The following is a 24,827-nucleotide window of genomic DNA, read 5'->3' as shown; positions in this document are numbered from 1 at the left end:
ACGTATAAATGAATATCAATTCAAACTACTAATACGTGATTCCCCCGCGATTTGAGCGGCAGCAGCACCAGCAAGTTACCGATGCCCAACTCGACGACGTCCAAGGCGACGCTCGTGCGCCCAACGCTCGGGCAAGAGCGATCGGATACAGGATTCCGCGCATGTATTTCCTCTGCCTTTCAGGGCATGACCCCAGAACAGCTGAACGCGCTGGTGGATGTATGGCGCACTGGCGTCCTCCCCGGAGTATTCTTCCGCGATGAAATGTTGTTGAAGACGTATGTAGTCCCATTGCTGCAACAATGTCCACTTTCTCCCACAAAGATCGTCGAATATGTGCGCAAAGCTGCCTCGATGGCGCATGATGCTTCCGTGGAAACGGTGCTGAATCGGAGTAATCTCAATACGACGCAACACCACATCGAGCACAAGAATGGTACGACCGTGGCTACAATTTCATGATCACTCTTACTGATATATTTCAAGGCTATCGTGTCGTTGGGACCCTTGGAGATTGCTTCGTCGTGCACTGGATCGGTCTTCCCGATGCATACGACAGCTTTATCAAGCGAACAGAACTCGCAGCGTCCGACCAAACTTCCTCCATCGACTCGATTCAAGCGCTCGCGTCGCCATCACTCGTCGTGTCATCGGACTTTCAAAGCGCCGTCGCAGAGTTTGGACCCATGTGGGTTAACCCATTGGATTTCGTCGTTCCTTCTCCACAGGTTCGTGCCACGCCTTTCGTCGCATCCGAATCTTACTGTCCTGATATCTGCAGACGAACACGTCCCATGGCCTACCTCCGGCGAAAAAGCCACGTGTAGATACTTCCATTCTCAAGCGGCTTCAAGGCGACGCGGCCACAGTCGTAGCAATGCTCCTCCAGAACGCTGCCACAACCACTGCTGTTGACGCTCCCATCCAGGCGGAAGAAGACTCGTGCGTCCTGTACGGTCATCTCTCCCCTGCGCCGGCGCCTCCCCTCAAAGCCACGACGGTGCACACCGTCGACCAGCCGTCTGTGGTCATGCCCAGTTGCAGTCGATGGTTCTCACTGCATTCGATTCACCCGATTGAGAAACGGATGCTCCCAGAGTTCTTTCAAAATAACAAGGCCAAGACTCCCACCGTACGTACCGACAATTCCCTCAATCGTTGCATATGCACGAACTCTAGTTTATCGTTGTTCGAATGCCGTCAATAGCACCGTGACGATTTCTGTTGTAGGTGTACATGGCATACCGCAACTACATGGTCAACACGTCCAGGGCAGCGCCCCACATGTACTTGACCGCCACCGCATGCCGCCGCAACCTCGCCGGTGACGCGTGTGCCATCCTTCGTGTCCACGAGTTCCTCATGCACTGGGGATTAATCAACTATCACGTTCCCGCGCATGCTGCGCCGCCACCGCAAGTGCCAACCCCGACATCATTTGAGTTGGAGCCACGTTCGCCCGGCACATCGATCGCTCCTGTGGTGTGTTTGCGCCTCCATAGCATTTCCATCTCTCGTGATTGAAATGTTGCTGTGGCGATGTAGCTGGCATCGCAATTCGTGTGCGAGTCGTGTCCCTTGGCCAAACCGGTCGAATTTGAGCTGACTCCAGAAGCCAAACGGAAAGAACGGCTCGTGCAGCATGGCATGCCTCTGCGCAAGCTGGACGCGTGGGGGGTCCGACCTGGCTCGGGTGTGTGCGCCGCTTGTTTCGTAAGCCGCAAGTTTCCGTCCCATCTGGACCCGTCCGACTTCATTGCGCTTTTCCCCGTGTCGGCGACACCGTGGACGACGGACGAGAAGCTTTGTCTCCTCAACACCCTCAACAAGTTGGACACGTCGCAACAGGTGGACTGGAACGACGTGGCGCAAGCAGTTGGTCGACCTGCCAAGGAGTGCATTGCGCAGTTTTTAAAGACACCTCTGGAACCTCAAACTCCGACACCAGTGGCGGCGACTCGCCGTGGCGAAGGCATGGCAGATTATCCCCATGTGACAGCCGTGCCGGACTTGGCCTCCATTGTGGCTAGCGCCGACCCAACGCTGGCAAAAGCTGCGGCGAACGCTGCGGTGGCGCAACTGGACGAATTAAATCTCCCCAGCCAGCAACAACTAACGTCATCGACAGCGGCGGCGAACGCAAACAAGGTAAGCAATGGCCCAGCCCCGTAAACGGACATGGTCGTGCGGCCTCGATGGCTTTTGTCGAGTGTCGTGTTGAGTTGGAGGGATGCAGCACACTGTACCTGCCATTTTCATTCACACTCGACAGTCTCGACAAGCTCAGCGGGGACCGAGACTTACTCCTTTCGTAGGGACATGAGGCTGGTGCTCAAGCGCTGGTCAAGGCGGCAACAGCTGCGGGCATGACGGTGGGTACGTTTTAGCTGATCGATCCATCGAGACGATGGCTGTTGTCAAAATGTGCCGGAAATAGTCAAGAACGAGCCGGGGACGTCAACACATGACGAGGCAGCGAAAGCCCAGACGACTGCTGCTACTGCTGTGGGGGTGTTGGCCGCCAAGGCGCAGGTAATACGCAGTCTTTGACTAGGTCACGTCATGGCCATCAAAAGTTTGGTTGGATCTGGGATGCAGCTGTATTCACGGTGGACTGTGTTGACGTAAAAAAGGGCATTGCCAAGTACGAAGATGGCGTGGTGAAGGGGCTCATGAGCGACTTGGTACAGTGTCAAATGCAGCACATTCAGCTTAAGCTCCACGCGCTGGAGCAGCTGGAGGCGGCACTGCAGGCGGAACGAGATCAGGTGAATCGCACATCTCACTCGTTCATGCGTCAACAGTATGTTGCGGTTGTGTAGGTGGCCAAGGAGCGCTACGAAATTTACGTCGACAAGCTCAACATGGCCCAGGCCAAGTTGGCTGTTGCTTCGTCGGACGAATGAAGTGGATTGGAGTGATGGCATGAGCCACTGGAGGGGTCAACGCAAGTCATTATTTATAGTCACGCGCGAAAAGATTGACGGCGCCACGGTCTTGGCTGAGTTTGAGCGCCTTGTTGACGCCTTCGGGGCCAAGCACTTGCTCGAGCACGTCTCGGAAACTGCGGCATTGAATCTCCTATCGCGTTTTCCATGGCCAAAACCTGTGAGTTCGCGGCAGATGCACACGACGATGGAAACAAACCAAGCTGCCAAGGAGCATCAACACATCTTGCTCTGTTTCGGATGCACTTGCCACACTCTCCATCTAAAAGAGGGCACCGTCACCCTCCCGCGGCAATTGCGACAGTCAACACGTACCTGCGCTTGGTTGGCGGCCTGGAGGCGGTTCACTTCAGCTTCCAACTGCAGCATCTTCTACAACACGCGCGTAGTCCGCTTTAGGTCCGCCCATGGCCCGCATGCAGTGTTGTACAACCGAGATCGAGCCGTACCGCGCTTTCGTTCTGAAGCTGCTCGAATACGTTCTGCAGCCGATTCAGTTGCGACTCTTGCTTCATCTACCCATCACACAGCATGGGTGTGCATTCATGGTCGATGTGGTTCGTTCGTTGCCATGGAGAGATTCGTACGCGAGTGACATTCCACTCGTCCACTTGCGCTTGGTGTTGCGCGTCGAGGCGAGCGGCCTGTGCTTGCAAAGCCTACGTCACACCATGAACAAGTGCTTTTGTCGAGGGAGGTCGACGACTCGGTCGCGCACGCACGCACTTGGTTCAGTTTCGCACTTGCGTCGCTCTCCCACTCCTTCGCGGCCTGTTCGTGTCTAGCCACCAAAGTCGACACGGTCGCGCGGTGCATGTCATGCGCTTCCTGCAGCTCTCTCTCCAACGTCGCCACTCGTTGGTGGACGAGCACAGTTTCGTCTAAATGCACATGTCAGTGTCAGCGAGCAGAGACTCTGGCGGAGAAACGTACCGGGGCCATCAACTTGAACACTTTGGTCACGCGTGGGGACGTGGGCCGTAGAGACGATGGATTGATGCACCGAAAGCAACTCAATCGTGTGGCGAGCACCGTCCAACTCGTCGTCTTTGTCCTGCAATTGCCGCTGCAGTCGACGCAGGTCGTTCTCGAGCTGGTCCATCCGTAGTTGGTGTTCCTCCGGCCATGCACGATCGTTCAACGATGCCGAAGACGATGCAGGTAGCGTCGACGAAGACGGCGGCTTGGCCGATTGAAGAAACGTCTTGAGCTCTGCCTCTTTGCGCTGAAGCTCACGCTCGACGAGGTCGTTGGCCGCGGCGAGGCCTCGAATCCGCGACTCGTTGTGATCTTGAGCTTGCTTGAGGTCCGCAATGAAGGTGCGAGCGCTTGCCAGTTCGTTCTCAAGAGCGTCCAGCGACGATGGCGCAGGAGCCCCACCGGTCGTGAGGTGCCTGACCTGTTCTTGTAGCGCATGCAGCTGCTGGTCTTGCATGCGAATCAAGTCTTGGTACGCCCTGGATCGACTGTCGTCGCCGACCGTTCCGCCAGACGATGCAGCACCCATATACACGTTGAGAATGCCCACTCGTGTGGTGTCTACAAACACGATCGGAATCCACCACACCGCGATCGTGAATCGCTCGACAACCTGCAACGTGCTTAAACCATTGCACAAATGTCTTGTCGTAGACGGCAGCGACTCCATCGGCGCCCGTCCGCGTCGACGAATCTACCGTCGACTGCGAGTCACAACAACTTGCTTCAAATGTTTTCTCGGACGTACTCTGAAAGGTCGACAGTTGCTGCATGTGCCCAAACGCGTCGGTGAATTTTTGAAGGCCCACTTGGCGCGTGATCCACCCGAGCACTTGTTCTTTTGTCAGTGGCACGGGACTCTACCAAAAACACCACCACCGCTCCGTCCGTCATGTCCCTTTCGTCGAGTACATAGGGCGACGCGCCATTCATCGGACGTGCGTCATGCAGCTTGCCACGAAGTTCACGTACTTTGCCGTCAAGCCCATCGAGACACACTCCCAGCATCATCGCCGACAGTCCAGCAAGTTCCACCTACGACACAGATACCATGCGATCGTCGTTGCCAGCGGCCATCGATGACTGGATAGGCACCTCGATTTGGTCGCTTGTCGCGTTGTTCGCTGGCAGCTTGTCGATGTTTTGGCACAGAAAGGTGAGGGTAGGAATACTCGTCACGATTTCTTGAATGGCAGGGCCACATCCGTGGACCCATCCAAGCACGAGGCGAAAGAGACCGACCAAAACGGGGTAGTGCGCTTTTGTGCGCGGCATATCGACAACCCACTTCACACACGCGGTCAAGAAGCAGCTGCCACTAACGGCGTGGGTCGCATGCGGCGCCGGTACTCGTAGCGCCAGTAGCTTACACTCGTTGTTGTGCAACTATCGCAACAACTTTCCATGACCAACAACGTCATGGCGATCTGTCGTTTCCGCACCAAGCTGCGCCATCGTGCACAACATTTCCAAACGATTTTGGCGGCATCTTTGGGCGTCAGCGACAATGCAGCTGTCGATTGCGCCACCAGCGCATCTACACCACGATCATGACCACCGCCGCATGCGTGTCGATGAACATATAGTCGACGACGTGCCTAGTGTAGTCGCCATTCTCTTGATGAGAGCTTGGCCGACTGGTTCGATTGCGCCGGCCTGTGATGCACGTGTTTTTGAATCTCCATGTGAAGGGTGCTTGAGGAATTGCTTACTTCATGGGGCGGAGGGACGTGGATGTGTTGCAAGATGGAGATTTTGGCCAAATCGTTGTACCACACGTTGTCGAGAAGAGTTCGCGCGCTCGCTGTGCAAACGCAATCGTTAGAATTTGTTGAAGCACTGGATTCCATCGATCTGAGGGTAGCAGTACCGCCGAGGGGTGTTTCTTCATGGTGGACATCCAGCGCCAAGCACATGCTGAGCACGTACATCGGCGTCGGTCCCGTCATCGACGTCAGCGTGAGCGCCATGACTTGGTTGGCATCGTTTTCGTCGCAGAGCAGGTGCAGCACCTGCTCCATCGCATTCAGGCAGGATTCGACAAACCACAAACACAACACAAAAAGTAGTAATCCCACGAGCTACGAAGCAAGCTTTCTGGCATAGCGACCAACGATCGATGCGTTGCTTGGACTGAACCTGTATGGCGTGTTTGCGATCGGCCAGGGAGACTCCTCGGCAGGCGACTTCGCCCACGGCCTGGACTACTTCGGGCAAGGCAGCCAAGTGTGCTTGCACAGCCCCACGCTCGTCGTGCCGTTTGGTTTGGTCGCGTCGTGCAATTTCATCGAGTTCTTCTGGCGGAGTCTAGAAACCCAGTGAAATAGGAGAAGGGGTCGCCGCAGGAGCTGAATGGAGTCGCTTACATTTGCAAAGACCGGTCCAACTACACTCGCCAGGATCTCAAGCGCGCTGTCGAGACCAGCGGCACCTGCAGGCTCGCTCGACATGGCGTCGTCGTGGTCGGCACGTTGATCGGACGGCGATGGCGGGAGACCAGCTTCCAGCAGGAGCGGGAACAGGACTGGGATGAACGGCGTTTCTCGCAGCAACGACTGCGTCATCGTGTTATTTCGCACCATGTTGAGAATCACGTGGAGGCTGTCGGCGAGGACGGCGCTTTCCATGCCGTGTCTAGAGCATGGCGTCGTCAGCCAAAGGGAATTTTCATGGCACGAATGGACGAAACAACAAGTTTGACACGAGCGACAGCAACCCAGGGATCGAGCACACACACACCCATCCAATTCCAAGTCGACGATCTGAAACAGCCGCGTGAAGCCATCTTCGAACGCGAGGAACTGCTGCACGTGGCGCAACGTCATTGGCGTTTGATTGAGCGTCATGCTGAGTAAAATCTATCAACAACACAACGACGGTGGTCAAACATGTCAGTCCATGCGAAGCAACGACGGCCGACGACAGCGCTACCTGGACCGCCGTGTCTCGAATATGTTCGCGCTTGTCTTCGACGACTTCAAGCAACAAACGCAACCTACACTGCACGCGTGAAGATGCAAGTTAACGTCAAACGCTCACAGCACCCTTCTTGGCATGCCAAAATGTGCGTGGCAAAGCTGGACGAGTCGCCGTCCTGTACTCGCTTAATGAGCTGAACGGTTGGGCCACGAATCCACGGCGAAGGGTCTTGCATGAGCCCCAGGATTGTGTCGAGAGCATGCGGTTCTACAGAGTTATGTGAAAGGGTGAATCATCGAGGGAATTGCAAAGGGATGGATCACCTTGAAGCAAGAAGGTCGCATTCGACGGATTGACTGTGACGATTGACTGCATGAGCTCGAGCATTGCTTCCATAAGCTCAGTGTCCCGCGGATCCGTGACGAGTGCGTTCAAAATGACCGGAATGATTAGCCGGTGGGCTTCGTCCGGAATGTCTGCATCGGCCCACAACTTCTGCAGCTGACCGACGGCCGTCTTTCTCTCAGCCAACAACATGGCGTACTGAAATCGCTCGATTGCCATCACCAAGTCAGCTTTAGGAACAGATCGACGCAGTGTCACGGTGGATGATGGGGTGCGTTCTCGAGAAGTCGGAGCAGGGGCTACACCTCCGACACGTGGAGTTGGGCGTTCCGTCGACTGAGGCGGATCGATCGAGGATGGAGGCAAGGACACTCCTGATTCACCGGACATTCCCATAGCAGTAGCATCATCAGTAGTCGGTGCATCATCGGATACCGCTTGATTCACCGACGACTCGACAAAGCGCTTCATGATGTTGATCATGTTGACGTGGCCGTGGCGTTGCGGCACCTGACGACACACAAAAGATTATCCGGATGACGTAGCAATTATCCGACAAATTCAGAAAGTGATTGTAGTGCCACAAACGACGATGAGCCCATCGCCGTGCGAGCGATAGCCGCCATACCACGGGCTTCGCGTGGTAGCATTCAAGAAGCCACCCCAGCGTCGCCTAGACTTGGTCAAAGACAACGTCGGTGTGATCACATGCAGTGGAGTGTGTGGATTGCCAAAGTCATTGCGTGGATTCAAGTTGCCGCGACCTGCAGCACCGCCAGATTCTGGGCCGACAAGGAATACACTCCATGAGCTTTACTTTTGCTGTTCTGCATGGCGTGGTCGTTCCACTCGCGTGTAGTGCTGGCCGGTTGCCAAGATGAAGCGAGCTGCGATCAGGGCGAGGTCTCGAAGGGGCGACATTCGCTTGCATGGTTATTATCTTAAATAAGACACGATGATGCCCATACAGTGGTGTCCGCATGGGAAAAATAGACTGAATAAGGCACACCACCTCATTGGTGCTTGAACTGCAGCAATCGCAATGCTGCTTCGATCGTGCTTGCGAGTGCCCAGCGCCGCGATTGCGCGCCGCCCAGCGCTGAGTGTTTGCGATTTTGCCACTGTATCCACTGTGCGCGTGGAGAACACGCCGTCGCTGAAGCGGTCGCTTGGTCAACATCTTCTGGTGAACACGTCAGTGCTGCAATCCATCGTCGACGCGGCGGAAATTCAAAAGTCCGACCACATTTTAGAAGTTGGTCCTGGGACCGGCAATCTCACGTTGCTGCTGCTTGGCATCGCGAAACGAGTTACATGTGTACGAACGCTGCTCCATGATTGTCTGGATCTCATCCGTTTTGTGAACCAGGTCGAGTACGATCACCGCATGATCTCGCAGCTGGAAGAGCGTTTCGCGGCAGAAATCGCGGCCGCCCGACTCAAGATTGTCCATGGCGATTTCGCCAAGATGTCCATGAAGTCGTTGCCCAAATTTGATATGTGTGTGGCCAACATTCCGTACAACATTTCGTCGCCAGTGGTCGGTCAGCTACTTGGCAAGTCGCCCCACCCTCGCTTCCGCGGTGCCGTCCTCATGGTCCAGGAAGAGTTCGCCCTGCGCCTCATGGCAACGTACGGTTCACCCACTTCGTCATCGCCGTGACGAAGCCGCATGTCGTGCATGATGTAGACCTGGGACGAAGAACTATAGTCGTTTGTCCGTCAACACGTCGTTCCAGGCCGAAGTGACGTCCGTGGTGAAGGTACCCCGCAAAAATTTCGTGCCGCCACCAAAAGGTATTGTCACACTGGCATTGCTGGCAATGTCATGGGTGCTCCCTGATGCTTCTACTGCTCCCCTTAACGCTTGTGGTCGAGAGTTGTGCTGGAGAGACTGAACTTGGCTCGACTGACACCTGTCGGCTAGTGGATTCACGCGTCATTAAGATCACATTGCACGATGATCAACCGCCTGTGCACGACCTGGCGGTACGCAACCCAGCCATCGTCCAAAGGATTGTCGTGAACGATCCATGTCTGAGCAATCAACACTTGTCGCTGTCGTAGCGCCTCGATACCTTTTTACGAATTGCGTTTCAGCGCAAAAACAAAACTCTTCGCGCGCTGCTCACATCCAAGTTCGCCGCGCCATTCCTGCGTATTGCCAAGGACGTCGCGAGCGGGAAGGATCCAGCGGACGTGACCAAAGAGATCGTGCTGGCCACCCTGGCATCGCTAGACCTTCTCGACGCTCGCGCTGTGAAGCTGACTGGCCACCAGTTTGTCACGTACGTGGAAAGAGCCATGATCGACTCATGGACATGGCGATGAAAATAGAGTTTTGGAAGCGCTCGAAAAAGAAGGGCTGACATTTGTCCCGAGCACGTTTGGCACATTCGACGACTGAACCTTTGTGTGGCTGAGTCATTGAGACGGCCGCCGTGATCGATGGAATGAACGGCATGTATATATCAATGCTCCTAGCACAAGGTGACCAGGAGGCCTAGCACCAGATAGACGGCACGGCCTCTTCGATGATGGCCTGGGCAATTGCTTGCACGTCCTTCGAGCACGTAGTATGAGCTAGGTCGATGCCAGAGATGACGAGGCTTACAGGGTCGGCCGACGTTTGCACCAGCGTTTGGAGCAGGTCCAGGCCGTCGTGCTTGACGAGCGCTTTGCAAAAGATGCTAACTTGGTTGATATCTCGCGTCGGGGGCGCCTTGAAATAGGTCAAGATATCGTGCATGGTCTGGAGGGGAGCTTTGATCTCGTCTTCGTTTCCTGCTTCGAATCGATCTACATCTCCACGACTGAGTGCCACGTTTTCTGCATGAACCCAAGCTCCAACGTCGATACCTGCTACTTGCTTGAGGAGATGCGAACAGTCCGCCGACCGGTTCTTGAACGTATCACACACATAAGCATCCGTCGATCGAGAGGATGTTGGATGCGTCGCCGTCGTGCCTGGGCGATGCATACGTGATGTGTATGATGTGATGATGGTCCCGTGGCGTAACCAAGCCATACCGTGCTTACGTCGATGGAGGGACGACGTTGCGTGCGTATCTTGGGTTTGCGACAGGTGAATTTCTCGGTCAATGTCGCGCAGCGAGCATCGTTTGATGAGCTCGTCGTCCTTTGGAGGGGTGTACGTCGAGTCGTCAAAGCTATGAGACCACTCGATGTGATCATCCAGTGTGTCGCAATCTCGGGCGTCACGTTATCGTACCAAGCAGTGTATTGGACCGACAGGTTCTTGTACGGGCGCGTGGACAAAGTCGGGTCGACAACGACGTACGCAAATGCCAGCGTGAGTACGAAAATGCCAGCGAAGGAAGCGCACAGGATTTGTTGCGGCGAGAACCGCATCAGCATCGACTCCCACACCGATTCGTCCATGTCTTTGGCGACGCGGGTTGCCTCTTGGGATGGCCGTTTCAACGTTGCGACGGCGGTTTTGTCGACTTTTGGACCTCACCGCTCAATGTGCCAAAATCGTGTGGGTGATGCGCCATCCGCATGAAAAAACGTGCGGTCGGGTCTATGTTGGTTGACTTTATAGCTCCAGAGCCTCTAGGAGCGTGGAGAAGTGCATAATTGGAGCTGTTTCAAGGTTGTGGCCACCACAGCTTCGATCTAGTTCGAATTCAAAAGAGTGTTGTGAGATGTGGCAAGCGAATGGACCGATGCGCAGGTACCTCGTCTGTTCTGGTCGCTGAAGTCAACTGAAAAAGTCGTTCCTCGACTTGAGTCGATCGTTGCAGGGCGAGTCGCATCGCCGAATGCACGGTATGCAGAGAGTAGAGCATGTAGAAGCATATCATGATTGTAAATGCCCACAAGGGTTGCTGGCGCACGCCTTGAGCAATCGTGTTGAAAACCGACGAAGACATGGCAGAGGTGGTGGCAACATGTTGTGGTTGGCTGTTGGTGACTGACGCAATAGCATTGGACGTGCGTTGCGTTGGCTTGGTTTCGAACGATTTATCGGTGGCCGCCGTGCACTTGGGGGGTGTCGCTGCCGCGACAGAACCCTTTTGACGAAGTTCCGCAACTGCAGCGTTCGCCCTGGTGTTCCATCGTCAGACGACTCGGTGGTGGAAAAAACGTTGTCATCTCTACCATGTTTCAAACGCTTCTTTGGATTCTGAGATCGTCGACGAAATGATCTGGTTGTTGAACCACGTCGACTTGATAAAGTGCACGATGATCCCGACCTGCGCACGTACGACCGTCGATCAGTTGTCGCGCAGGTCCAAACTGTCCATCACCTCGGCGTGGCAAAACTTGTTGCCGTCCAGCGTAAACACCCATCGCGTCTCGATCTCAAAGTAGTCGGCGTACGGAATCTTCTTCATTCGAAGCGTCTCGGCCAGCACAAATCGCGTCCACACGCGTGCACCCGGCTGTTGATCGTGGCGACACAATTGATATCGTGTGCACTCGGCATAGGGCGGCAAGCCTGGAAACGTTACTTTGGGTGGGTGCTTGGACTCGACCTTGCGGAAATGAGTCATCCGTTCCTTCGACACACACAGCGACGACATGGCGTCTGCAGGGCATTGCGCGATGGGTTGCCATGCTACAATGTGTTTAATCAGAGATGTTGTCTTAGTGGAGCACACCTCCAATCGAAATGTCCATGTCCTTTGTCGAAACCATCACGCGCTCGTAGAAGTCGTGGCCATGGTCGTCGGAAAAGAGCGAGTCGTACAATTGATTGACGTCGCTTTGTAGCTCAGTGTCCAGGATTTTCGTCATTTTGCCTACATCCCGGGTCAAACCAAATGCTCAAAGGGACCAGTAGGTACTCAATGTTTCATCTGGCGGCAGGGGAACAAAATCGTCATCTTCCCGAACAACACTACGCAGCGACGCGTTCAATCGAGTGCGTCGTGCGTGGTGATCGCGGGGTACATGTTTTTGCGTTGGTTCGAATTCAAATACGATTGGCGTCGCTGCGATGCCATTTCCTTCAGCGATTCCGGTGTGTGGTCGCTTTCTATGTCAAAAATACCAACAACAGTACGCATGAGTAGCTGTAGCGACCCCATCGCAAAAAGATGCGAAGAAATAACGAGGCACTGGTGGTAGACAGGCATACCTTTGTATTGCTGTCGATGGGCGGAAAGAAGCTGGTCGAGCCGACTATACGCCATGTCCCTGACCAGAATCAAGGTCAGCCTGGTCACACTATGGTTATGCAGTTGCAGGCAATGTCCATTCAAAGTTCAAAACGAAGCGAATGCCACCGGCGTCAGAGCTACAACGGAGACGATGATGAGACGAACGTCCGTACCGGTGGCCATTAAATTCGGCAAAGAACCACGACCTGTCGCTCGACTTGAGCTGCAAGGCATTGATAAAGTAAAATTCGGGCTTGACGACCGCGGCGACGTCTTCATATGGAATGCAAATGGGGTCCAGGGTCGATTTGTACGCCTAACATCGTTTTCACTTGCAGCCTTGCTCACACGGACTCCGTACGAAAAAGCAAACGTGCTCCCGGGTGAGGTACATGTGGCCATAGTACGGCACGCAATCGGGAAAGTAGCAGCAGCTCACAATCACAACGGGAGTCTGCAACATGTGCCTCACGTCAACCATATTTCACCATGCACGTTACGAGGGGCCGTTCGTACCTGCACGTCTGGGAAACCAAACGTGGCGAGGAAGGCCGAGTCCGCCAGAGGGCTCAGGCCATTCCACGAGCATTGAGTTGTGCCGCTCTGGCTTTGGAACTCTCGTATTTTGAGGAAACAGCAGTCGCACACTCGAAACTCTCCCTTGGACATCTACACGGCACACGCCTTCATGCAGTTGTGTATGTGGACACTGTATAGACTTGGTTCAAGCGTACCAAAGCTTCGTACGGAATGACGCTTGATTTGGTCGAGCATGCTTGGCAAAACGTCCCTCCGCAGTTGCGACAGTGGTGCCTGGGCTTGCTGAGCAGGGTGCCGACTTCCACTGCGCCACGCACGTTTGCATTAAACAGACCGACGAGGGGTGACATCAGTACCTTTACAGTTTTCGCAGATAGTCAAGCTTGCGAATGGAGGTGGCGCCAAGGGCGAATTGATGTACACACTGCGTTGCGGGCATCTGCAGAAATCGACCGCTCGTGAAGCATGCTTGTTGAAAACGTGGGGAGTTCAAATATACATCGCGTACACAACGTTGGTATCTCCGACGTACATGGGGCTACTGAGCTTTCGCTCGGAGGAGGGTGACAAAGGCATCATCGAAGGTGACAGCTTATTAAAAGCAGCCATGATGGCATCCGGGAGGTTGTTCATGGGGCTGGTAGGTTGCATCTTCAACGCGACAGCAGAAGGAGCGATTGTGTCAATGTCTGGGTGCTCATCCAGCCTGAGTGGCGCCACCACGTGCGGAGTCGTTGGGGACAAGACAGACTTGGGTCCAATGTTCGGCGACGACACGGAACGTGACATTTTTCTGGCGAAGGCGTTGCCGTGGGGTTGAATCGACGACCCGCCGTGGCTGTCGTCGTCCTCTTCGCTCTCGTTCGGGTCGATGTAGAGCCCGTTCGTGAGCTTGTACGAGGTCAAGTCTTCTCGTCCCATGGCTGTCGCCTCTGCGTTGTCTCGGACACTACTCATGACGTGCCCCTCCCCCCACCTTTCTTGAAGTTGAATAACGCGAGTTGCACGGCACGCGGCCAACACAGGTTTTAACGCCACAGTTAAAAATAGAGGCCCAATCACTTGAAATTTGTATTAAGACAAGCACACTGGATTATATTTTTGTATACTATCTAACTACATTGGCATACAAAACACAAGTCATGTTGGTGCCCACCGTCGGGTGAATCAAGCACCTCAAACCTGTGCCGGGGTGAATGTATTTTAAATCCGCAAAGAATGCACGTCGTTCGAATAAAAGCTCGCTGCATATTCGGAATGCAGGTCTCGTCATCTACCACGAGTAACTCATAGACAAGACCACGGGTCGCGCGCATCCAACCTCCACCAAATATTGAATGGCATTTACTCAGACCTCTTCGCTTCTGCCTCCTTCACGTTGTCGCTATCTTCGTCATCGCTGTCTTCCTCGTCGTCGCTCGATTCACCACGTGCCATCTTGGCCTTCTCGGCTTGGACAAAGTCGTCGACCTTCTTGTCGATCGCGATCGCATGCATGAGAATGCGTTGTACGATGAGCGCAGAATCCACATCCAAGCCCTGAATCAACTTGGCCACATCGCGTTCACCTTCCCAGATCATGTGCGTGGACGGAATGATGTTGTACCCCCCACGGCGCTCGATTTCTTTGAGCCCGTTGACCACGTTTTCGTCTTCCGTCGTGTACAGCTCGTAAATGTCCTTGTATTCGCCCTCTTCTTCGTGGGCAAAGTACGGCACGGCCGCAATCACTTCCAGGACATCGTTCAGCTCTCGCAGCAGAGTTTCCATCTTGGATTCGTCAGGCTGGCTCGATTTAGGCTGTTCGCGGAACGCCGGTGCGACCTCCGGTTCTGGCGCCCGCTGCGGCACGGCTTCTTCGCGCTCGTACGTGTCGTCAGGTGGAAGCACCGCCGTAGTGGTGAGCCCCCAGGATCCCTTGTTCCACTCGAACAACGGCTCCCAACCGCACTCCTCGAAGAACTTGCCCAGCTGTGTCTCCATGAGCGTGTTGCACGCACCACCGGTAGTTTTGAGATGCAGCGTAACATGTTTGAATTGACCGGGTGTGCCGGTGGTCAGGTAGAACGGCAGGGCAAGCGTCTTGGCAGGTGGAAATTCCCCACGGACGTTGGAGATCGCGTCCAAAATACCCATGAGTTCTTTGTACGATTCGGTGTTGGTGTGTTGTTCTTTCGGGAATTGCCCAAACAAGTCGGGGTGCGTGCGGAGGTACAGCTTGCGCAAAGTTTCCTTGATCGGAGGGATGCGAGTCGCCTTCTTCTTGCTTTCACGGAGCTGCTTGCGGCGCAACGCACGCTCACTCAGTTTGGCCATCGAGCGTTCTTGGGTACTGCCAAGCATCCATGATGACGTAGCAGTAGGTCGCAGTAGGGTTGGTGCCGCCCACGACGAGCGCGCCAGCACACGGGCAAACATTGTGCAATTGCGATGATGTTTGAACACCAGTCAAGACTGACTGTCGCGTGTCCGGATACGTACTCCTCGCCGAATAATCGTCCAAGAAGATTATTCGGCGAGGAGTACGTGAAGCATCGATCCTGATTGGACGAGATGTTAAATCCCAGATATTTGAAGCGTTTTGATTGGTGAAAAAGGAGGGGTCCTCAGTCAGATGCTCTTGCGACAGCCAATCGAAATGCGCGACGCGCGACTGCGGAGAAACCGACAACCAGTCCAGTCATTTGGCACTGCCGAGGTTGGCGGCGGGAGAGATGGCGACGGCGGCATCGTGTGGAGATAAACTTGGGTGCGACATGGTGATAAAACTGTCAAACGCCATGTGGCTATGTGAAAAGCTAGCAATAATGCTCAGCAGCGTGACGAACTTCGCGCGGACACGTCAGTCGAGGTCCATCCAAAGCTAAACGGACACTGTAGCAATAACAGGATATGTGGTATTAGCGTCACATAGGGCACAAAGGGCAGAGTCCATTCCACTTGTAGACACTGCTCGCAATAATATAGAGCGGGAGGGCACGGCAATAAATAAAGGCAATGCAGGGACAATGGGACAGCCACACTGCGTCGTTGTGGCTGGTAGGGGTCGTCGTTGAAGTCGTGAAGAAGTTGGATCGTGGCACACGATGGCGAGAGCTACGAATGGAAGTGATGCACTCAGACGCGCACGAGCTTGTCGGGGCGAAGGGCGGGGTTGAGCAGCTCAAGCTTGCGTTTGTTTTCGCGCTTGTAGTCAAAGGCACAGTGGTGGGTTTCAGGGTATCGATGAGATTGACAGAACGTGTAGCCGCACTTGCACGATACCGGGGTCAAGCCGAGTCTGGCTTTGCAGAACCAGCACTTCCGCTTGTTGGTTTGAAGTGGCATTTGGGGTGGTTTCTTACGTGGGTCGTGCAATCGTTCGACGACTTTGTCGAAGCCAAAGTATGGCACGTCAGGATTGAGGGTGTCTCGCATCCAACAGCGGTCTCTGCACGTGGCAGCCGGCGACGGTTCTTCCATCGTGCCAAGACCCAAGGTCAGACCTGTGCGTGCAAACTCGGCCTTCATTTCTTCGCCTTCGAGGTAGACACGCAAGACCTCGTAAAGTAGGTCCCGGTCCATAGCTGCGCGTCCAATCGAGACGTGCGTTGGCGGCATATCGTGTGCGGAATAGGTATCAAGGCGCGGTCGACGTTGGGACGACCGATCTCCTTGATGATTTCGAGAACTGACTGGGAAGTTGAAGAACTCTTGGATATATGTGGTCATCCGGATAATTCCTTTTCTTCGTTCCATATTTCGCCCGAATTGATTTATTCGGGCCATGCGATTGGCCACCTAGTTCAACTGGGCCATTGGTCACCAAAATCGAAACGACTTTGGCGGCAATATCCGGATAACTCCGATCTCGGTGGCTGCAGCGCCCCAGCGCTGCACCAAAACGACCGGATACTTTGGTTTATCCGGAAAGAACATCGCTGGAATCGTCCTGACGTCGGTAGTCATTAGGCAATCCAACTTGGAGGGGCGAGGGGCCACGTGCGGCCACTTCGTTCGATCGCCTTCGAAGCTTCCCTCGTGAGTTACACGCCACTACAGGCGAGTGTGTCGGCCACGTTGACGGGACCGTTGTTGAGCTCTTGCCTACAGGGAACCAGGGCTGCGGTCGATTAGCCCACCACAGCGAGCAACATAAATGAGGGCGTATGTTGTGGTCGGCTGCGCGCAACAGCATTGCGACATAGCAGCGCCATATGACGCTGCTGCATCGACGTTGCTCCGTCTTGTTCGAGGAACCTCACGAGAAGTGCACGAGTTACACGTTGGGGAGCTCTTTCTAAAACACCTGACGGCAGAGGCTACCATGGCTCCACGCGGTCGAGGTCAATGGCCCAGTGTTGATACGCACAACACTCAGTCAATCAAACGGAACGGCGTACTGCTTTGTAGTCCAGCATGGCAATAGGAAAGCACGCTCTTGAAACCTCGCTACTTGGCAGTCTAGCACACTCTCATCATGTTCCATTCCGAGGCGCTTGACGTGTGGTGAATTGGCTGTTTCGAGACATCGTGGCCTGTTTGCACGATTATGGCATGGTATTGGTGCCGATGACAGTGAAATGCTGCGAACGCGGCGCACGAGGCGGTGATTGGGTTAAAGGTGAACAAGCTCTTTGGACTTTCCGTGCTGTCGTCATGCTGTTGGGCACCATGCGACCTAAGCCTTGGGTAGACATGTAGGTGCAGCCTGCTTTGTGTCGCGCGATCACAAACCAACTCTATCGACCACGCAGGAGCGCTCCCCGACGTGGACGAAACGAGTGGCATCCTCGTCAGCCGTGTACAGCAAATTCATGCAGGGACATGGAAGATGTAGTGCCCAAGGCAATGCACGAATAGTCAGCGAAGTGGGCTCGACCGCTTCGTCGGGCGCTCCGCCTATTGGGTGCAGGGAGCTTTCTACAAAGAGAGGAGCGCGGCGCTGGCGTTTGTTCACTGTATGCCAAGCCGCGGCCTCGTCCCTCAGCACGCGCCGAGCACACGTGCTTGCGGACGTTGCATGGTATCGACCTGTCTTCCCTTTGCGAAGCCATGCACAGGGAGCGCAGTTATGACATTCGCACGCAGTGCGCCGTTCTTCACGGTGACGCCAACTAGATGCGTCTTTACCCACGTGTGGCTTGGCTGGCCAATTCCGATTTTTCGAGATCAAACAAATTACGCTACGAGTGTTTGCAGGTCTTCTGGCGAGTGCCGCCGGCAGTTGCGATCACGAATATGTCCACTTGGAGGTGGGGCAAGCAGATGTGAACTCAACGGGGGTCATTCGAGATACCAGTATCTATCCAACGTACTGGAACAATCGATACGTGGGTCCGTGAGGTGCCCTCGGACAAGAGATCTGTTGGCACTTGTGCAAGAAGGGACGCTGTACCAAAGGATGACTTTAGTCCCTGGCACGTTTGCTGCTGTGTGGGAAGTTGAATCGTACGTGTTTTCAACACACCAAGCTGTGGTTTGGATTGAGCTGGTGATATCTTGGCGATATGTGATAGATAACCTTGACTGCTCACTGATTTGAAAGAGCTCATGCAACGTATGGGGCAAGACTTGTCGGGATTCACTGTGTACGCGACACCATAAATGCTGCCGATCGGAGAGGTACAACCCGTCGATTGCCACGTCGATTTTTGGATGGAGGGCGACCTCTTCTTATCACTTTATCACTTGGACCTATTCCTCTGGGCCTGGAGACTCGCTCCGCACTTGGACAAGCTCAAGCGCACATCACAGCGACAAGGGCCTACCGAGAAGAAGACCATGGCAATGCCCTACGACATATCCACGTCCGGCATAGGCGACATACTGGAGCAGATGGAGAAACCACGGAGCAAAACGAGAAGGACTTGTAGACTCGCTCAATCTGCATTGGACATCGCACACAACGAGATACAGTCTGACCAAGTGTTCCTCCATTACTGTCATAGGCGCACTTGGCACCGCGGCCCATGTACTTGTCACTCACTGCCTTTGTGCCCACAACCAAGTCCATGCATTCCTCTGCTTCTTGCTTACTTCACAAGTGTGAAATGTCCTCCTGTGGAATATAATTGGATAGAATTCAGCCAATCGAACGAAGGTCTTCGAAAGATCGAAACACGAGGACGCTTGAAAAAGGGAAGATTTGACCACGCTCGACGGCGGGCGCTCGGCACTCTTGAATCCATCTTCGTCCATGTCAGTTCTAGCGTACATCCACGTCACGCTAGCTGGAGCGAAGCGGCAGATTCCAGCCCCCGTCGCGACGTTTGGGGCTCACGCCCCGCATACATACAGTGGGTCGTTGGTGCACGTCGTCCCTGCAACAGCTTTTCCGTCCATTCAAAACACATCCGCTTTGCGAGGTCGCATTGCTGCAGTCCAGCGTGGCGATTGCTCGTTCGCCGCCAAAGCGAAAAGCATTCAAGCTGCGGGTGCAATTGGTATGATTCTCATAAACTCGAGCGAGGAACTCGTGCGAATGGGAGAAGCTTTTGATCGAGAAGGTGATGGCGTCGACATTCCAGTGCTCATGGTCGGCCAAGTTCTGGGCAAGTCGCTTCGCGACGGGATTCACGCAGTCTTAGAAGTCAAGCACGAACCACCTAAAGTACGGCTCTGATCGATCTGTTGCAAGTTGCTACATGCTGACTTGTCAATGCCGACGTAGTCCTTCTTGCAAGCAGGGGTCGAAGCCGTCAAGAAGACTGTCGAGCACACAAACGAAGTTGTCCAAGCGGGTGTAGACGTCGTGAAAAGAAGCGTGGAAGGGGTACCGTGCGACTCCATTTCCGAGCCCTGCGTTGACACTGATTGGTGCATGTGTAGTACACAAAGGACCCCGAGATCGTGCACTTTTTGGCTCCATCGTCCGCTTCATGTCCTCAAACGCCTCGTATCTCCTCGTCGTTGGATGCTGCATCAACGCTACCTATTCCCCCGCTCCCACCAGTGTTTGCCTTTGTTCTCTACGCGACGTCCGCCGACGAATATCACGTTCAATTTGCCCCGCTTGCCGACTTTGGCTTTCGGCAGCGCAAGAAGTTGTACTTTCGAAGCCGACTTGTCACTGCCGCTCCCCGCACCGCCCATCCCACGCTGACCAACAAACCAGAGTTTGCCGGCGCCATTGCACTTGTCGAACGTGGAGGGTGCACGTTCCCTGAAAAGATCGAAAGGCTCCAGCAGGCCGGAGCTATCGCAGTCATTGTCGCCAACAATGACGTGGCCAACCCCACATCGGCGTTCGTGATGAGTGTTGACCAAATGGCTGTCGACCACATCGCGATCCCGGCCGTGATGCTTCCGTACGCCGTAGCCCAGCATGTGTCGACCCATTCCCCCGAGAATGTGGGCATTGTGTGCCTAGAAGGCGCGGCCGCAGGCATCCTCCTCGCAAACCCCTCGACGGCGTACTCGTTGTGGAGTCCTCCACCCGAGTCTACATTGCCGCCACTGTTGCAGGCCGCTCGCAGCGGCAATACTTCGAATCTGCAGTCCCTTCTAAGTCAACCCGGATCATCCTCCAACTCCCCTCGACTGGCTGACGCGTACAACGTGTCAGCGCTGCACCACGCGTGCATCGGCGGATCCGTTGCCGCGGTGCAGCTCCTCCTCGCCGCTGGTGCCCACGTCGATGCTCTAGACTTGGGCTCTCAAACGCCGCTTCATTACGCGTGCATGGCGCCAAGTGTCGACTGTGTTCAGGAGCTCGTGTCGGCCGCCGCGCACACACTGGCCGTCAACGAAGGCGGTAGCACACCGCTGCATATGGCGTGTTTTGCTGGCAGTACTGAGTGCATGGAGGTACTCCTCACGGCCACCGCAACAACGGACGCCAGCGGCAAGTACGTGTTCCATGGCGTTAACGGTATCAACAAGAGCGGGCGAACTCCGCTGCATGTGGCCTGTCGGTATGGCCATGGGGACTGCGCCATGTACCTGATGGCTGCCGGAGCCGATGTGAACGTTATGGATCACAAGGGTTGGACCCCCATGCATTATGTTTGCGATCGCATGAATCTAGTGTCAAGCGACGCGACCAGCTCGTCGACTCTTGCGGCGGTCAAGGCTGAGCTCCATGTGGTGGAGCAATTGCTACGCCATGGAGCGAACATGATGGACACAAAGGCGTCGGGTGACGACAGCGCGCCGCCGCTGATTTTGGACCGCATTCGGTCCAATTCCGTTCGTCGAGATGTCGAAGTGCTGTATTTGCGACGGGAAGTTGCTGTCCATCGAAGCCTGGCTGCGTCGTGGCCACACGAATGGAGTCGCATGCAAGCGAGTTTGCAGCAGGTGGTGCACATGGCAAAGACCGAAGCGGCCGCGGTGACCCAGGAACTGCGGCGAACGGTCGACACTCAGCAGCGCATGATCCACCACATGCAGTGCCAGCTCACGTCCGTCCTGCAAATCTTGCAAGGGGGTCCTGCGGCGATATCAACAGTACGCGATTCGACTGCAGCTGACGTTGTGACGGATCCGTTGGTTGCCAACGAGACCAAGCCCAAATCAGACATGGAACGAGCACAAGAAGCTGCCTTGGCCAGGGACCTCGGCCGCAAGTGCATGCGAGCCAAACAGTATGCGCTGGCCAAGTCGTATTTTGAATCGTCGCTGCAGTGGTATGCATTGCCAGGTGTACGGCGCCTCTTGGACCAAGTCGTTGGGCTCCTCGCGGCTCCTTCGACCGGTGTTTTGCCATCACAACTATCGATGGCCATCCTGATCCAGACCTACCGAAGTAAACTCGAGACTGCTGGCATGCCTTCCGATGTCGTGGCGACGGTCGAGGCGGAAATCGCAGCCCTGGAATCCGTCGACCCATCGAGCACACAGTTTTCCATGGTAAAAGCTTGGTTGGATTGGCTCGTGGGGCTTCCGTGGCATGACCAGCTTCCATGCGGCACAAGTTTAGATTTGTTCCATCGCGTGAATCAAGTCCAAGAGGATTTGGTGGCCGCCAAGCGGAACGCCGCTGCAATTGTCGTCCAGCGCGCTGTGCGGCATCACATGTCTGTTCGACTGTTCCAACGGCAATGGGCTGCCACCATCGTCCAAGCGCGACTTCGCGGCATGCAATGCCGAAGAAGGATGCACAAAATGCGAGAGCCCGCAGTGTCGAATCAAGCGGTCGACGCCCCCTTGGTGCAGCCATCACCTGCGTCGACAACCACGCCACGCGAAAGAAATGACGACGTTGACTTCCACATAACTGTGGACCCGACACTTGGAAAGCCGACCGCGAGGCTCGTCCGTGGCGTACAGCTCCAGCAAGGAACGATTCCCGACAAAAAGTACATCCTGCAGTGGCTCATGCTGCCAGAAACTCACGAGCAGTACGTGTGGACGCGGTGGTGCAGCCACAACGGAAAGGTTGCATGCGCGCTGAAAGGGCCGTACGACGCCACCACCGACGACGCTCAGATCGAGTTTGAAAAGATATTCAAGTTAAAGACGCATTGCGAGTGGGGCGCGCCGACAGTTGCGTGCGACGCAGGGAGCTGCAGCTCCTCCGGTATCGAATCGACGGCGCCGCTTTGGACGTATCGACCACCCACGTCGACATTCGCCGCCAACCAAGTCGCATAGTAGCATGCACGCGAGTTTCAAAACAACATGAACAATCGTAATATTGACGGCGGACGAGCTCTTCCGACTGGGGTCTTTCGTCAATGCTGCACCGACGAATTCGAGACGTTGATCGTGGCAAAGTCGCCGTCGTCGCTGTCGTCGTACTCGGGGCGCAATGCATCCTTGGACGTGTCTTCTTCCGAGTCTTGGATCGGGTCGGCGCCGTGGAACGACCCTGTGTCGGGATGCATGTGCGTGAAGAAGGGAACCCAGTACTTGGCGTCGAACTGGAGCGCTTTCATCCGTTTGATCGGAACCACGTTCTGGTCGAGTTCGATTTCTTCTGCAGGCTGTGTGCACGTCGAATGGTCAGTGTGTGGGGCCACGCGAACGGCGGAATTTTCAAGCTGTACCGTTAGCTGCTTGATCTTCAAGTACTTGAGCATGGGAACGGTGAGACCCCCGCCGACAAAGAGCGTCGCAAGCACGACGACCATCGTGGTCGCGATCACTTGCTACAGAGACCGCATGCGGACCATCAAAATCACCCTGAGACATGGGCACTCGTACACTTCGCTTGTCGTTGGGCCACTCCAACGCCAGGGCAAAGCACAGCGCGCCGCGGAACCCGCTGAACCAGATCATGACCTGCTGGTTCTTGGGCACCTTGCGCTCTTCGTCGCGGCGAAAATTGATCAAGTACGACAGCGGAAACACAAACGCCGCACGCCCGGCCAAGCACGCCACGAGCGCCCAAACGATAAACTTGACGTGGTAGCCCACTTGCAGTGCAAACACAGCGAGCCCCAAATCTTCATAGCCACGTCAGAGTCGGGCACAACTCACCAGTGCACGAGTACGTACTGAGGAAGATGGTGGTTTCCGACACATACGAAATCGCATTGAACATGCGGCCACACCTGCGGTGATCCGATCGTCATGCGTCGTTGCAAACGCGTCCACTCACATTTCCTTGCCCTCGTCGCTTAAGTTGTTGCTCGTGTAGTGCTTCATCGTCACGCCTAATCGCACAAGATCAGGCCATGGACAATCGAGGCGTCGCGGGCGACGATCGCGTGCGCAGCGTTCCCGTTGTACCTGTAAACAAGATCGCGACGACACCGGACAGGTCGAAGATTGCCGCGATGAGGAATGGCAGGTACGCAAACATCATGTAGACGCCCATCTACCCGTCAAGCATCGTAAACTAGCGCGAATCGCTGCATGGTTGCAATGTACTTCGTGGTACAAACACCCCTTGAAGTCAAAGTGCTTGAAGAGGAGAGCCGAGAGCACGCCAAAGAGAATTCCGATCAACGTCGACCCGACGAAGATCAAGATAAAGTCCAATATCGCAATCGGCAAGTACGCGGACGAGTACACGTTCCCGATAAACTTGGAAAACGTCCCGAACAGCACGATCGCGACCGCGTCGTTCAGCGAACTCTCCCCAAAGACGAGGTAAAACAACTTGGGATCGACACGCAGTTCTTGGAAGATCGCGAGCACCGACACAGTGTCCTAGTGAAGAAACATGACGAAAACGGATTGAAATGTGATGGAAAGTTACCGTGGCACTGATGAGTGCACCGAACGACAACGCCTCAGCGAGCGACAACTTGATGCTGAACGCGAGCTGCCCGACGGCGTACATGATTAACCCGACCGTGACGCTCGAGATGGTTGTGCCCGCCACGGCGTATGTGACGATGGGCACGATGTTGTCAAAAAAGTACCGGCGCTTCATGGTGTACCCTGATCAACGACGAGAGACTTCAGTCGTTAGGGTCGACAAAGGGGCATACCCGAGTTGAAGATGATCGGAGGAAGCAACGCAATGAAGAATGTGTTTGGATCAAAAATCATGAGCTGCGCAATGTCGTGAGGAATCTCGATGGAGCAAGTAGGGATGGCAGTACCGAGTGCGTGATGCTGTTGTTGTACACGTAACACAACACACCGCCCAATGCACCGACGAGGATCGTCGCTAAAAGCACCATAATGAACGATATCCTTTTTTCGAGGGATGGGCGTACCTCCTGCTTCGGGGAGAAAGTGCCAGTGGAGGTGATGAGCACAGTAGTTGCTCACGACGATCGACGTCATGAGGACAATGAGGAAGAGCGAGAAGAAGAACGAGAGCTGGTACTGGTTACTCATGCCATAGTAGTGCTCTTCTTCGGCGTTGCCCGCAGTGAGTTCGCTCATCGTGCTGCTTCGATCGCGGTCCGTCCAAGTCGTTGCCGAGGGGGCGAAAAATCCTCTGCGGAACTGGGCATGTAACGATCGAAACCCCCTCCTGTGGGAGTTTCAGGTATCATATGGATAGTTGATTGGTTATAAAGGAGTCCATATCAGCGCTTTCATTGGCTCAGGGAAAAAATAATGTCCAATGAAACTGATTAAAAAG

At 54.9% G+C, this 24,827-nt stretch overlaps 9 protein-coding genes across 11 annotated transcripts; 4 read left to right on the top strand and 5 right to left on the bottom strand.

Moving 5' to 3' along the window:
• Positions 1 to 81: 81 nt before the first annotated feature.
• On the top strand, positions 82 to 3,235 carry H310_00078 (hypothetical protein; the record flags this gene model as incomplete). Its single annotated transcript, XM_008862701.1, has 8 exons — positions 82 to 436; positions 487 to 728; positions 782 to 1,132; positions 1,231 to 1,482; positions 1,546 to 2,148; positions 2,316 to 2,376; positions 2,438 to 2,768; positions 2,823 to 3,235. The coding sequence occupies 7 exons, from the start codon at positions 82 to 84 to the stop codon at positions 2,548 to 2,550; spliced, it is 1,977 nt and encodes a 658-aa protein (XP_008860923.1). The 3' UTR covers positions 2,551 to 2,768; positions 2,823 to 3,235.
• H310_00077 lies at positions 2,913 to 7,700 on the bottom strand. 2 transcript variants are annotated; one of them, XM_008862699.1, is made up of 21 exons: positions 7,169 to 7,700; positions 6,971 to 7,112; positions 6,858 to 6,921; positions 6,666 to 6,784; positions 6,293 to 6,560; positions 6,066 to 6,233; positions 5,797 to 5,938; positions 5,639 to 5,730; positions 5,525 to 5,582; positions 5,369 to 5,463; positions 5,022 to 5,312; positions 4,899 to 4,961; positions 4,675 to 4,786; positions 4,540 to 4,620; positions 3,882 to 4,487; positions 3,675 to 3,829; positions 3,536 to 3,607; positions 3,398 to 3,463; positions 3,264 to 3,320; positions 3,148 to 3,210; positions 2,913 to 3,081 (listed from the first exon to the last, which is right to left on the bottom strand). In XM_008862699.1, the coding sequence occupies exons 1-21, from the start codon at positions 7,671 to 7,673 to the stop codon at positions 2,956 to 2,958; spliced, it is 3,345 nt and encodes a 1,114-aa protein (XP_008860921.1). In that variant the 5' UTR covers positions 7,674 to 7,700; the 3' UTR covers positions 2,913 to 2,955. The 2 variants fall into 2 exon arrangements, with proteins under 2 accessions (XP_008860921.1, XP_008860922.1); XM_008862700.1 differs by having other exon boundaries at positions 2,913 to 3,210; positions 3,398 to 3,607.
• A 520-nt stretch (positions 7,701 to 8,220) lies between these two features.
• H310_00076 (dimethyladenosine transferase) lies at positions 8,221 to 9,680 on the top strand. The gene is made up of 6 exons (XM_008862698.1): positions 8,221 to 8,508; positions 8,560 to 8,822; positions 8,881 to 8,987; positions 9,118 to 9,179; positions 9,258 to 9,478; positions 9,528 to 9,680. Exons 1-6 carry the CDS (start codon positions 8,233 to 8,235, stop codon positions 9,595 to 9,597), a joined length of 999 nt encoding a protein of 332 aa, XP_008860920.1. The 5' UTR covers positions 8,221 to 8,232; the 3' UTR covers positions 9,598 to 9,680.
• Positions 9,644 to 10,664, bottom strand: H310_00075 (hypothetical protein). Its single transcript, XM_008862697.1, has 3 exons — positions 10,423 to 10,664; positions 9,805 to 10,360; positions 9,644 to 9,753 (listed from the first exon to the last, which is right to left on the bottom strand). Exons 1-3 carry the CDS (start codon positions 10,590 to 10,592, stop codon positions 9,694 to 9,696), a joined length of 786 nt encoding a protein of 261 aa, XP_008860919.1. The 5' UTR covers positions 10,593 to 10,664; the 3' UTR covers positions 9,644 to 9,693.
• Positions 10,665 to 10,693: 29 nt separating this feature from the next.
• Positions 10,694 to 13,849, bottom strand: H310_00074. Of its 2 annotated transcripts, XM_008862695.1 has the most exons (14): positions 13,392 to 13,849; positions 13,216 to 13,298; positions 13,054 to 13,163; positions 12,836 to 12,988; positions 12,681 to 12,773; positions 12,493 to 12,635; positions 12,298 to 12,356; positions 12,111 to 12,195; positions 12,005 to 12,057; positions 11,819 to 11,959; positions 11,465 to 11,775; positions 11,316 to 11,410; positions 10,892 to 11,261; positions 10,694 to 10,829 (listed from the first exon to the last, which is right to left on the bottom strand). In XM_008862695.1, the coding sequence occupies exons 1-14, from the start codon at positions 13,814 to 13,816 to the stop codon at positions 10,767 to 10,769; spliced, it is 2,184 nt and encodes a 727-aa protein (XP_008860917.1). In that variant the 5' UTR covers positions 13,817 to 13,849; the 3' UTR covers positions 10,694 to 10,766. The 2 variants fall into 2 exon arrangements, with proteins under 2 accessions (XP_008860917.1, XP_008860918.1); XM_008862696.1 differs by having other exon boundaries at positions 13,216 to 13,849.
• A 160-nt stretch (positions 13,850 to 14,009) lies between these two features.
• On the bottom strand, positions 14,010 to 15,307 carry H310_00073 (hypothetical protein). Its single transcript, XM_008862694.1, has one exon. It carries the CDS (start codon positions 15,275 to 15,277, stop codon positions 14,204 to 14,206), a length of 1,074 nt encoding a protein of 357 aa, XP_008860916.1. The 5' UTR covers positions 15,278 to 15,307; the 3' UTR covers positions 14,010 to 14,203.
• A 427-nt stretch (positions 15,308 to 15,734) lies between these two features.
• On the top strand, positions 15,735 to 16,525 carry H310_00072 (hypothetical protein). The gene has a single exon (XM_008862693.1). It carries the CDS (start codon positions 15,857 to 15,859, stop codon positions 16,409 to 16,411), a length of 555 nt encoding a protein of 184 aa, XP_008860915.1. The 5' UTR covers positions 15,735 to 15,856; the 3' UTR covers positions 16,412 to 16,525.
• Positions 16,526 to 18,964: 2,439 nt separating this feature from the next.
• Positions 18,965 to 22,524, top strand: H310_00071 (hypothetical protein). Its single transcript, XM_008862692.1, has 3 exons — positions 18,965 to 19,451; positions 19,512 to 19,613; positions 19,670 to 22,524. The coding sequence occupies exons 1-3, from the start codon at positions 19,038 to 19,040 to the stop codon at positions 22,433 to 22,435; spliced, it is 3,282 nt and encodes a 1,093-aa protein (XP_008860914.1). The 5' UTR covers positions 18,965 to 19,037; the 3' UTR covers positions 22,436 to 22,524.
• Positions 22,465 to 24,664, bottom strand: H310_00070 (sodium/hydrogen exchanger 3). The gene is made up of 11 exons (XM_008862691.1): positions 24,454 to 24,664; positions 24,337 to 24,404; positions 24,223 to 24,286; positions 23,988 to 24,172; positions 23,657 to 23,938; positions 23,516 to 23,603; positions 23,385 to 23,439; positions 23,282 to 23,337; positions 22,988 to 23,229; positions 22,831 to 22,932; positions 22,465 to 22,767 (listed from the first exon to the last, which is right to left on the bottom strand). The coding sequence occupies exons 1-11, from the start codon at positions 24,623 to 24,625 to the stop codon at positions 22,516 to 22,518; spliced, it is 1,566 nt and encodes a 521-aa protein (XP_008860913.1). The 5' UTR covers positions 24,626 to 24,664; the 3' UTR covers positions 22,465 to 22,515.
• Positions 24,665 to 24,827: the final 163 nt, after the last annotated feature.

The sequence above is a fragment of the Aphanomyces invadans genome (assembly GCF_000520115.1).
Source record: "Aphanomyces invadans strain NJM9701 unplaced genomic scaffold supercont1.1, whole genome shotgun sequence".
Classification (NCBI taxonomy): Eukaryota; Oomycota; class Saprolegniomycetes; order Saprolegniales; family Verrucalvaceae; genus Aphanomyces; species Aphanomyces invadans.
This window is presented reverse-complemented; position numbering and strand designations above follow the sequence as displayed.